Source organism: Cyprinodon tularosa, unplaced genomic scaffold (genome assembly GCF_016077235.1).
Source record: "Cyprinodon tularosa strain WSP-4 unplaced genomic scaffold, ASM1607723v1 ctg236, whole genome shotgun sequence".
NCBI classification, from domain to species: domain Eukaryota; kingdom Metazoa; phylum Chordata; class Actinopteri; order Cyprinodontiformes; family Cyprinodontidae; genus Cyprinodon; species Cyprinodon tularosa.
Genome location: NW_024038883.1, coordinates 344,545 through 356,992, shown reverse-complemented (window position 1 = coordinate 356,992; position 12,448 = coordinate 344,545). Strand labels below are relative to the sequence as shown.

At 48.1% G+C, this 12,448-nt stretch overlaps 1 protein-coding gene across 2 annotated transcripts in view; it reads left to right on the top strand.

Annotated features, from left to right (window-relative positions):
* Positions 1-12,448, top strand: part of LOC119784891 (WD repeat-containing protein 7) — a 152,084-nt gene that overhangs the window by 24,173 nt on the left and 115,463 nt on the right. For both annotated transcript variants that reach the window (XM_038287157.1, XM_038287156.1), the window contains exon 15: positions 2,338-2,552. In XM_038287157.1, the coding sequence (XP_038143085.1) occupies positions 2,338-2,552 (215 nt within the window). The remainder of the gene's footprint in view (positions 1-2,337; positions 2,553-12,448) is intronic.

The window sequence follows — 12,448 nt, the reverse complement described above, 5'->3', positions numbered from 1 at the left end:
TGGTTGCTGTGTTCAAGAGGAAAAGAAAACTGAAGCAGAGTTAATTTTCCAATCTTTATTGTATATAAATAAAATACAACTATCTAAACTTTAATAGAAATAGTAACATACAGGAAGTGAAAAGAAACTAACAAAATAAATGGAAAGTTGTTAGTCCACCCTCACAGGTACTCAAACAATTCAACCTGAGCGGACTAACAAAAATAACCAAAAGGGGGAAAAAAATCAAACTTTAAAGGACAGCAGGAAGCAGTTACAACCCTGTCAAAACAAAAATACAAATTACTAAATGCTCTTTAAAACACTCAAAAAAGTAGAACAATATTAAAACACTGCTTACCTGCATCACTTAAAACAGTAAATGTTAAAGCTAAAAGCCTACCTGTGGCGTTGAACAATCACACGCCCTGGTAAAATTACTGCCAGAACACCAATAATGCAGACCTGTATAAAAAACACCAAATCACCACCAACTTATTGTAGAGGATAAACTCAAAACACAATTCACCTCCCAACATACCCCAGCCAACAGCATGGATCCACCACACCCCTGGTCCCAGACACAGGAAGTGAACTTCTGGCTACTACCCTTCCTGCTTCCCCTTTTATAGAAGCTCAGGCTAAGGAGAGTGACACCTACTGGTGCCACCTGTTACATTCAGCATCCTTGCTATCACCACGCTAACGTTAGCCATCCTTCCTATCAACAATCTAACATTAGCCATTAGCCATCCTTGCTAACATTAGCCATCAGTATGCTAACATTAGCCATCCTTGCTATCACCATGCTAACATTAGCCATTAGCCATCCTAGCCATCAGTATGCTAACATTAGCCATTAGCCATCCTAGCCATCAGTATGCTAACATTAGCCATTAGCCATCCTAGCCATCAATATGCTAACATTAGCCATCCTAGCCATCAATATGCTAACATTAGCCATCCTAGCCATCAGTATGCTAACATTTGCCCTTAGCCATCCTAGCCATCAATATGCTAACATTAGCCATCCTAGTCATCAGTATGCGAACATTAGCCATTAGCCATCCTAGCCATCAGTATGCTAACATTAGCCATTAGCCATCCTAGCCATCAGTATGCTAACATTAGCCATCCTATCCATCAGTATGCTAACATTAGCCATTAGCCATCCTAGCCATCACTATGCTAACATTAGCCATCCTAGCCATCAATATGCTAACATTAGCCATCCTAGCCATCAGTATGCTAAAATTTGCCCTTAGCCATCCTAGCCATCAATATGCTAACATTAGCCATCCTAGCCATCAGTATGCTAACATTAGCCATTAGCCATCCTAGCCATCAATATCCTAAACATTAGCCAACCTAGCCATCAATATACTAACATTAGCCACCCTAGTCATCAGTATGCGAACATTAGCCATTAGCTATCCTAGCCATCAGTATGCTAACATTAGCCATTAGCCATCCTAGCCATCAGTATGCTAACATTAGCCATCCTATCCATCAGTATGCTAACATTAGCCATCCTAGCCATCACTATGCTAACATTAGCCATCCTAGCCATCAATATGCTAACATTAGCCATCCTAGCCATCAGTATGCTAACATTTGCCCTTAGCCATCCTAGCCATCAATATGCTAACATTAGCCATCCTAGTCATCAGTATGCGAACATTAGCCATCCTAGCCATCAGTATGCTAACATTAGCCATTAGCCATCCTAGCCATCAATATCCTAAACATTAGCCATCCTAGCCATCAATATACTAACATTAGCCATCCTAGCCATCAGTATGCTAACATTAGCCATTAGCTATCCTAGCCATCAATATGCTACCATTAGCCATCCTAGCCATCAGTATGCTAACATTAGCCATTAGCCATCCTAGCCATCAATATCCTAAACATTAGCCATCCTAGCCATCAATATGCTAACATTAGCCATCCTAGCCATCAGTATGTTAACATTAGCCATTAGCCATCCTAGCCATCCGTATGTTAACATTAGCCGTTAGCCATCCTAGCCATCAATATGCTAACATTAGCCATCCCAGTGTGAACGCCATTGTGTCCTGCTGAGATGATCCAGCTCTGAGTCTTTTGGTTCCACAGTTCCTTCCCTGTACTGCTGTTCCTGGACCAGAGGTCCGGTCACCGGTGTCTCTGTGCATCTTTAGATTCTTCTGCAGGTTCTCCTCTCTGCTGCTGTCCATCAGTAGAACCAGCAGGTTGATCCTTCTTCTGGATGTCTGACGTATTTCTAATCAGCAGGCCGCTTGCTTCCTTTGAAGGGTTTAAATCTACAGCTGGATCCTTCGGACTCTAACTGAACGTCCATGTCTTTGCTTTCAGGAGCTCTGGATCGCTGTGTGATGGGAATCACGGCTGTGGAGATCCTGAACGCCTGCGACGAGCTTGCCCCGGCAACAGTGGACGCTCTGAGTCACTCCGCCGTTAACCTAAAGCAGGCCATGACCCGCCGCAGCCTGGCGGCGCTCAAAAACATGGCCCAGCACAAGCTGCAGACCCTGGCCACCAACCTGCTGGCTGCAGACAACGCTGACAAGGTGAGAACCCGGCTGGTTCCCGACCGGAACCCAGAACTCACGCTGATGGAACCCAAACGGAACGCTTTGTTTGCTAAAGCCGTTCAATGGTCGACCCGTTCAGTGGTCGACCCGTTCAATGGTCGACCCGTTCAGTGGTCGACCCGTTCAGTGGTCGACCCGTCCAATGGTCGACCCGTCCAATGGTCGACCCGTCCAATGGTCGACCCGTTCAGTGGTCGACCCGTCCAATGGTCGACCCATCCAATGGTCGACCCGTCCAATGGTCGACCCGTCCAATGGTCGACCCGTTCAGTGGTCGACCCGTTCAATGGTCGACCCGTTCAGTGGTCGACCCGTTCAGTGGTCGACCCGTCCAGTGGTCGACCCGTTCAGTGGTCGACCCGTCCAATGGTCGACCCGTCCAATGGTCGACCCGTCCAATGGTCGACCCGTGTAATGGTTCCCTCATTGCTTCCTTTCTCCCTCCCTCGGTTACTGAGACTCTCCCTGAGGACGATCTTCTCTGTCCTCATGCTAATATTTCAGATCTTCTGGTTCTGATCTCTCCGGGTTTCTCTGCTGTCTCGCCTCCTCTGGGTTGCGGCTGTTTTTAGCTCGTCCTCGTCCACGGGTTCCTCCGTCTACGTGGGGCGATCTGATCTGTCCTGACAGAGAACTCCACCCACATCCAGGATCCCAGAGTGGAAAACAAACGGCATGAATAATTGAGTCTGAGGAGCGTTTAGCTCGGTCCCTCCTCTGATGGACGCTCTGAACTCCTCTGTCCCACCGGCTAAAACGTCAGGCTATGGAGCTGAAACCATCTGCTGCTCTCCTGGTCGTTCCTCCATGTTTAGCTCAGCGTTCCAACTCTCTACTGATCAGTCTGAACAAAATCTAGAACAGATAATGGATGTCTATTCTATTAACATTTCTCTATCTGTAGAATGGGGCTGTTCTATGTGTTGTCTTCTCCATTCAGAGGGGGCCCCTGCCTGTCTTTGCCTAGGGCCCCACATTTCCTAAATCCGCCCCTGGAAAGGACAGCTGTGCAGACATGCAGGAACATTTAGACCCTTACCTCAGACACCGTCTCTCCCTGACCCTCAACGTCATTATCTGTAGAGTCAAACCACATCTTCTGTAATGAAACCAACATATTTATAAAAAAAAAAGAAAAAGGTTATTAATGTTTTTCTTTTTTCAGATTTCTATTTTCTGAGAAAGTCCTTATTAGACCAGAATCGGAGTCAAACTTTTATACTGCTGCTTGTTGTGGCTGCAGCCTGTCAGTCAGCCGATCGCTGGAACCTTTTATTCTTTCATTTAAGATTAAACAGGAGGGGAAACGGGCAGGTGAGCAGTTTACAGCTCAGCGTGCATCCTGAGGGGGGGGGGGTGCGGTTGCCTGAAGGGCCCTGCAGGACGATGACCTTTAGATCAACATCCCGCGAGCTAGAATAAGTCAGCCTGGTCAGAAGGGCTGACAGTCCAACTGTTAACCTTTTTCCATTCGCTTTAAAATCTACTCAGAAAATGTGTTGCAGATTTAAATAATCAAAAACCTGTTTTAATCTTAGAAATAAACCTTTCAACCCAATGTTTTTCATCGTCTTCTACATTTCATGTCTCAAAAACAGTGTTGGATTGTTTACAGCAGAAACGGCAGAACTCCTCAGAACCTGCTGATCTGCATGAATGTGTAGTGCCATCGTTTGCCTGTAGATGGCACTGTTTCTCCACCGGAGATGAGCGGCGCAGACAAACAGGCTGTTGGTAAAAGAGGGAAAATGTTGCTAATCTGAGTGAATCAAAGACTTTAAGCTACTGAGATGAAGCCAAAGTAGCTGGGAGTTCATCAGCTTCCAAAAACAACAAACTCCCTCGATTTACCGGCAACCATCCAGCCGAGGTCTAATGCTGGAAGCAGCTGAGGGAGGGTCTCACCTGAAGCTCTGCTGTGTGATTTTGGCTCCTGGTCTCCCATGGGGTCCCATCCAGGCCTGCATGTTAAACGCAGGGCGCTCCTCTCCATCTAAACATCAAACATCCACTGTTTCATCTGGAGGTTTTTCAGATCTTCAGTCAGTTAATCCACATTTCAACTATAAAAAGGAGAAGAAGAAAACAACAAGTAGGAAATCTCAGAGCAGCGATGATTAAACTAATCATCATCTTTCTGGTTTTCATCATTCTTTTAAAGTTTTTTGGTATTTCAAAAAAAATAAAGGACAGGATTACGAAAACAAGCCCCCTGATTCAAAGTTCATAACGTGAAAACCCAGAGGGAAAGGTGCATAAAGAGCAGAATTAATTAATAAGATAAAAGTAAAGTTGAACTAAAACTAATTAATCTTTTACAATCAAAGGCCTCTAAATTATTTAGCTCCGTCATGTTTTCCTGAGAGTTTGTTCCAGATTAGTGGAGCAGAAGAACTAAAAGCTGCTTCTTCATGTTTGGTTCTGAACCAATAGATCTGAGAGGTCCGACTGTCGATCCCCTGCCAACCAGCCTGTAATGTGTTGTGGAGCTCAGCTGTTCAGTGATTTCTAGATTTTAAAGTCTACTCTCTGAGATACAGGGAGCCAGTGGAACCAGGCTGATGTTCTCTACTTTCTATAGTTCTAGTGAGGACGCAGGCAGCAGCGTCTGGATCAGCTGTCTGATCTACTTTCTATAGTTCTAGTGAGGACGCAGGCAGCAGCGTCTGGATCAGCTGTCTGATCTACTTTCTATAGTTCTAGTGAGGACGCAGGCAGCAGCGTCTGGATCAGCTGTCTGATCTACTTTCTATAGTTCTAGTGAGGACGCAGGCAGCAGCACCTGGATCAGCTGTCTGATCTACTTTCTATAGTTCTAGTGAGGACGCAGGCAGCAGCACCTGGATCAGCTGTCTGATCTACTTTCTATAGTTCTAGTGAGGACGCAGGCAGCAGCGTCTGGATCAGCTGTCTGATCTACTTTCTATAGTTCTAGTGAGGACGCAGGCAGCAGCGTCTGGATCAGCTGTCTGATCTACTTTCTATAGTTCTAGTGAGGACGCAGGCAGCAGCGTCTGGATCAGCTGTCTGATCTACTTTCTATAGTTCTAGTGAGGACGCAGGCAGCAGCATCTGGATCAGCTTTCTGATCTACTTTCTATAGTTCTAGTGAGGACGCAGGCAGCGGCGTCTGGATCAGCTGTCTGATCTACTTTCTATAGTTCTAGTGAGGACGCAGGCAGCGGCGTCTGGATCAGCTGTCTGATCTACTTTCTATAGTTCTAGTGAGGACGCAGGCAGCAGCGTCTGGATCAGCTGTCTGATCTACTTTCTATAGTTCTAGTGAGGACGCAGGCAGCAGCGTCTGGATCAGCTGTCTGATCTACTTTCTATAGTTCTAGTGAGGACGCAGGCAGCAGCGTCTGGATCAGCTGTCTGATCTACTTTCTATAGTTCTAGTGAGGACGCAGGCAGCAGTCTGGATCAGCTGTCTGATCTACTTTCTATAGTTCTAGTGAGGACGCAGGCAGCGGCGTCTGGATCAGCTGTCTGATCTACTTTCTATAGTTCTAGTGAGGACGCAGGGAGCAGCGTCTGGATCAGCTGTCTGATCTACTTTCTATAGTTCTAGTGAGGACGCAGGCAGCAGCGTCTGGATCAGCTGTCTGATCTACTTTCTATAGTTCTAGTGAGGACGCAGGCAGCAGCGTCTGGATCAGCTGTCTGATCTACTTTCTATAGTTCTAGTGAGGACGCAGGCAGCAGCGTCTGGATCAGCTGTCTGATCTACTTTCTATAGTTCTAGTGAGGACGCAGGCAGCAGCGTCTGGATCAGCTGTCTGATCTACTTTCTATAGTTCTAGTGAGGACGCAGGCAGCAGCGTCTGGATCAGCTGTCTGATCTACTTTCTATAGTTCTAGTGAGGACGCAGGCAGCAGCATCTGGATCAGCTGTCTGATCTACTTTCTATAGTTCTAGTGAGGACGCAGGCAGCAGCGTCTGGATCAGCTGTCTGATCTACTTTCTATAGTTCTAGTGAGGACGCAGGCAGCAGCGTCTGGATCAGCTGTCTGATCTACTTTCTATAGTTCTAGTGAGGACGCAGGCAGCAGCGTCTGGATCAGCTGTCTGATCTACTTTCTATAGTTCTAGTGAGGACGCAGGCAGCAGGCGTCTGGATCAGCTGTCTGATCTACTTTCTATAGTTCTAGTGAGGACGCAGGCAGCAGCGTCTGGATCAGCTGTCTGATCTACTTTCTATAGTTCTAGTGAGGACGCAGGCAGCAGCGTCTGGATCAGCTGTCTGATCTACTTTCTATAGTTCTAGTGAGGACGCAGGCAGCAGCGTCTGGATCAGCTGTCTGATCTACTTTCTATAGTTCTAGTGAGGACGCAGGCAGCAGCGTCTGGATCAGCTGTCTGATCTACTTTCTATAGTTCTAGTGAGGACGCAGGCAGCAGCGTCTGGATCAGCTGTCTGATCTACTTTCTATAGTTCTAGTGAGGACGCAGGCAGCAGCGTCTGGATCAGCTGTCTGATCTACTTTCTATAGTTCTAGTGAGGACGCAGGCAGCAGCGTCTGGATCAGCTGTCTGATCTACTTTCTATAGTTCTAGTGAGGACGCAGGCAGCAGCGTCTGGATCAGCTGTCTGATCTACTTTCTATAGTTCTAGTGAGGACGCAGGCAGCAGCGTCTGGATCAGCTGTCTGATCTACTTTCTATAGTTCTAGTGAGGACGCAGGCAGCAGCGTCTGGATCAGCTGTCTGATCTACTTTCTATAGTTCTAGTGAGGACGCAGGCAGCAGCGTCTGGATCAGCTGTCTGATCTACTTTCTATAGTTCTAGTGAGGACGCAGGCAGCAGCGTCTGGATCAGCTGTCTGATCTACTTTCTATAGTTCTAGTGAGGACGCAGGCAGCAGCGTCTGGATCAGCTGTCTGATCTACTTTCTATAGTTCTAGTGAGGACGCAGGCAGCAGCGTCTGGATCAGCTGTCTGATCTACTTTCTATAGTTCTAGTGAGGACGCAGGCAGCAGCGTCTGGATCAGCTGTCTGATCTACTTTCTATAGTTCTAGTGAGGACGCAGGCAGCAGCGTCTGGATCAGCTGTCTGATCTACTTTCTATAGTTCTAGTGAGGACGCAGGCAGCAGCGTCTGGATCAGCTGTCTGATCTACTTTCTATAGTTCTAGTGAGGACGCAGGCAGCAGCGTCTGGATCAGCTGTCTGATCTACTTTCTATAGTTCTAGTGAGGACGCAGGCAGCAGCGTCTGGATCAGCTGTCTGATCTACTTTCTATAGTTCTAGTGAGGACGCAGGCAGCAGCGTCTGGATCAGCTGTCTGATCTACTTTCTATAGTTCTAGTGAGGACGCAGGCAGCAGCGTCTGGATCAGCTGTCTGATCTACTTTCTATAGTTCTAGTGAGGACGCAGGCAGCAGCGTCTGGATCAGCTGTCTGATCTACTTTCTATAGTTCTAGTGAGGACGCAGGCAGCAGCGTCTGGATCAGCTGTCTGATCTACTTTCTATAGTTCTAGTGAGGACGCAGGCAGCAGCGTCTGGATCAGCTGTCTGATCTACTTTCTATAGTTCTAGTGAGGACGCAGGCAGCAGCGTCTGGATCAGCTGTCTGATCTACTTTCTATAGTTCTAGTGAGGACGCAGGCAGCAGCGTCTGGATCAGCTGTCTGATCTACTTTCTATAGTTCTAGTGAGGACGCAGGCAGCAGCGTCTGGATCAGCTGTCTGATCTACTTTCTATAGTTCTAGTGAGGACGCAGGCAGCAGCGTCTGGATCAGCTGTCTGATCTACTTTCTATAGTTCTAGTGAGGACGCAGGCAGCAGCGTCTGGATCAGCTGTCTGATCTACTTTCTATAGTTCTAGTGAGGACGCAGGCAGCAGCGTCTGGATCAGCTGTCTGATCTACTTTCTATAGTTCTAGTGAGGACGCAGGCAGCAGCGTCTGGATCAGCTGTCTGATCTACTTTCTATAGTTCTAGTGAGGACGCAGGCAGCAGCGTCTGGATCAGCTGTCTGATCTACTTTCTATAGTTCTAGTGAGGACGCAGGCAGCAGCGTCTGGATCAGCTGTCTGATCTACTTTCTATAGTTCTAGTGAGGACGCAGGCAGCAGCGTCTGGATCAGCTGTCTGATCTACTTTCTATAGTTCTAGTGAGGACGCAGGCAGCAGCGTCTGGATCAGCTGTCTGATCTACTTTCTATAGTTCTAGTGAGGACGCAGGCAGCAGCGTCTGGATCAGCTGTCTGATCTACTTTCTATAGTTCTAGTGAGGACGCAGGCAGCAGCGTCTGGATCAGCTGTCTGATCTACTTTCTATAGTTCTAGTGAGGACGCAGGCAGCAGCGTCTGGATCAGCTGTCTGATCTACTTTCTATAGTTCTAGTGAGGACGCAGGCAGCAGCGTCTGGATCAGCTGTCTGATCTACTTTCTATAGTTCTAGTGAGGACGCAGGCAGCGGCGTCTGGATCAGCTGTCTGATCTACTTTCTATAGTTCTAGTGAGGACGCAGGCAGCGGCGTCTGGATCAGCTGTCTGATCTACTTTCTATAGTTCTAGTGAGGACGCAGGCAGCAGCATCTGGATCAGCTGTCTGATCTACTTTCTATAGTTCTAGTGAGGACGCAGGCAGCAGCGTCTGGATCAGCTGTCTGATCTACTTTCTATAGTTCTAGTGAGGACGCAGGCAGCAGCGTCTGGATCAGCTGTCTGATCTACTTTCTATAGTTCTAGTGAGGACGCAGGCAGCAGCGTCTGGATCAGCTGTCTGATCTACTTTCTATAGTTCTAGTGAGGACGCAGGCAGCAGCGTCTGGATCAGCTGTCTGATCTACTTTCTATAGTTCTAGTGAGGACGCAGGCAGCAGCGTCTGGATCAGCTGTCTGATCTACTTTCTATAGTTCTAGTGAGGACGCAGGCAGCAGCGTCTGGATCAGCTGTCTGATCTACTTTCTATAGTTCTAGTGAGGACGCAGGCAGCAGCGTCTGGATCAGCTGTCTGATCTACTTTCTATAGTTCTAGTGAGGACGCAGGCAGCAGCGTCTGGATCAGCTGTCTGATCTACTTTCTATAGTTCTAGTGAGGACGCAGGGCAGCAGCGTCTGGATCAGCTGTCTGATCTACTTTCTATAGTTCTAGTGAGGACGCAGGCAGCAGCGTCTGGATCAGCTGTCTGATCTACTTTCTATAGTTCTAGTGAGGACGCAGGCAGCAGCGTCTGGATCAGCTGTCTGATCTACTTTCTATAGTTCTAGTGAGGACGCAGGCAGCAGCGTCTGGATCAGCTGTCTGATCTACTTTCTATAGTTCTAGTGAGGACGCAGGCAGCAGCGTCTGGATCAGCTGTCTGATCTACTTTCTATAGTTCTAGTGAGGACGCAGGCAGCAGCGTCTGGATCAGCCGTCTGATCTACTTTCTATAGTTCTAGTGAGGACGCAGGCAGCAGCGTCTGGATCAGCTGTCTGATCTACTTTCTATAGTTCTAGTGAGGACGCAGGCAGCAGCGTCTGGATCAGCTGTCTGATCTACTTTCTATAGTTCTAGTGAGGACGCAGGCAGCAGCGTCTGGATCAGCTGTCTGATCTACTTTCTATAGTTCTAGTGAGGACGCAGGCAGCAGCGTCTGGATCAGCTGTCTGATCTACTTTCTATAGTTCTAGTGAGGACGCAGGCAGCAGCGTCTGGATCAGCTGTCTGATCTACTTTCTATAGTTCTAGTGAGGACGCAGGCAGCAGCGTCTGGATCAGCTGTCTGATCTACTTTCTATAGTTCTAGTGAGGACGCAGGGAGCAGCGTCTGGATCAGCTGTCTGATCTACTTTCTATAGTTCTAGTGAGGACGCAGGGAGCAGCGTCTGGATCAGCTGTCTGATCTACTTTCTATAGTTCTAGTGAGGACGCAGGCAGCAGCGTCTGGATCAGCCTGTCTGATCTACTTTCTATAGTTCTAGTGAGGACGCAGGGAGCAGCGTCTGGATCAGCTGTCTGATCTACTTTCTATAGTTCTAGTGAGGACGCAGGCAGCAGCGTCTGGATCAGCTGTCTGATCTACTTTCTATAGTTCTAGTGAGGACGCAGGCAGCAGCGTCTGGATCAGCTGTCTGATCTACTTTCTATAGTTCTAGTGAGGACGCAGGCAGCAGCGTCTGGATCAGCTGTCTGATCTACTTTCTATAGTTCTAGTGAGGACGCAGGCAGCAGCGTCTGGATCAGCTGTCTGATCTACTTTCTATAGTTCTAGTGAGGACGCAGGAAGCAGCGTCTGGATCAGCTGTCTGATCTACTTTCTATAGTTCTAGTGAGGACGCAGGCAGCAGCGTCTGGATCAGCCGTCTGATCTACTTTCTATAGTTCTAGTGAGGACGCAGGCAGCAGCGTCTGGATCAGCTGTCTGATCTACTTTCTATAGTTCTAGTGAGGACGCAGGCAGCAGCGTCTGGATCAGCTGTCTGATCTACTTTCTATAGTTCTAGTGAGGACGCAGGCAGCAGCGTCTGGATCAGCTGTCTGATCTACTTTCTATAGTTCTAGTGAGGACGCAGGCAGCAGCGTCTGGATCAGCTGTCTGATCTACTTTCTATAGTTCTAGTGAGGACGCAGGCAGCAGCGTCTGGATCAGCTGTCTGATCTACTTTCTATAGTTCTAGTGAGGACGCAGGCAGCAGCGTCTGGATCAGCTGTCTGATCTACTTTCTATAGTTCTAGTGAGGACGCAGGCAGCAGCGTCTGGATCAGCTGTCTGATCTACTTTCTATAGTTCTAGTGAGGATGCAGGCAGCAGCGTCTGGATCAGCTGTCTGATCTACTTTCTATAGTTCTAGTGAGGACGCAGGCAGCAGCGTCTGGATCAGCTGTCTGATCTACTTTCTATAGTTCTAGTGACGACGCAGGCAGCAGCGTCTGGATCAGCTGTCTGATCTACTTTCTATAGTTCTAGTGACGACGCAGGCAGCAGCGTCTGGATCAGCTGTCTGATCTACTTTCTATAGTTCTAGTGAGGACGCAGGCAGCAGCGTCTGGATCAGCTGTCTGATCTACTTTCTATAGTTCTAGTGACGACGCAGGCAGCAGCGTCTGGATCAGCTGTCTGATCTACTTTCTATAGTTCTAGTGAGGACGCAGGCAGCAGCGTCTGGATCAGCTGTCTGATCTACTTTCTATAGTTCTAGTGACGACGCAGGCAGCAGCGTCTGGATCAGCTGTCTGATCTACTTTCTATAGTTCTAGTGAGGACGCAGGCAGCAGGGTCTGGATCAGCTGTCTGGTCTACTTTCTATAGTTCTAGTGACGACGCAGGCAGCAGCGTCTGGATCAGCTGTCTGATCTACTTTCTATAGTTCTAGTGAGGACGCAGGCAGCAGGGTCTGGATCAGCTGTCTGATCTACTTTCTATAGTTCTAGTGAGGACGCAGGCAGCAGCGTCTGGATCAGCTGTCTGATCTACTTTCTATAGTTCTAGTGAGGACGCAGGCAGCAGCGTCTGGATCAGCTGTCTGATCTACTTTCTATAGTTCTAGTGAGGACGCAGGCAGCAGCGTCTGGATCAGCTATCTGATCTACTTTCTATAGTTCTAGTGAGGACGCAGGCAGCAGCAACTCGATCAGCTGTCTGATCTACTTTCTATAGTGCTAGTGAGGACGCAGGCAGCAGCGTCTGGATCAGCTGTCTGATCTACTTTCTATAGTTCTAGTGAGGACGCAGGCAGCAGCGTCTGGATCAGCTGTCTGATCTACTTTCTATAGTTCTAGTGAGGACGCAGGCAGCAGCGTCTGGATCAGCTGTCTGATCTACTTTCTATAGTTCTAGTGAGGACGCAGGCAGCAGCGTCTGGATCAGCTGTCTGATCTACTTTCTATAGTTCTAGTGAGGACGCAGGCAGCAGCGTCTGGATCAGCTGT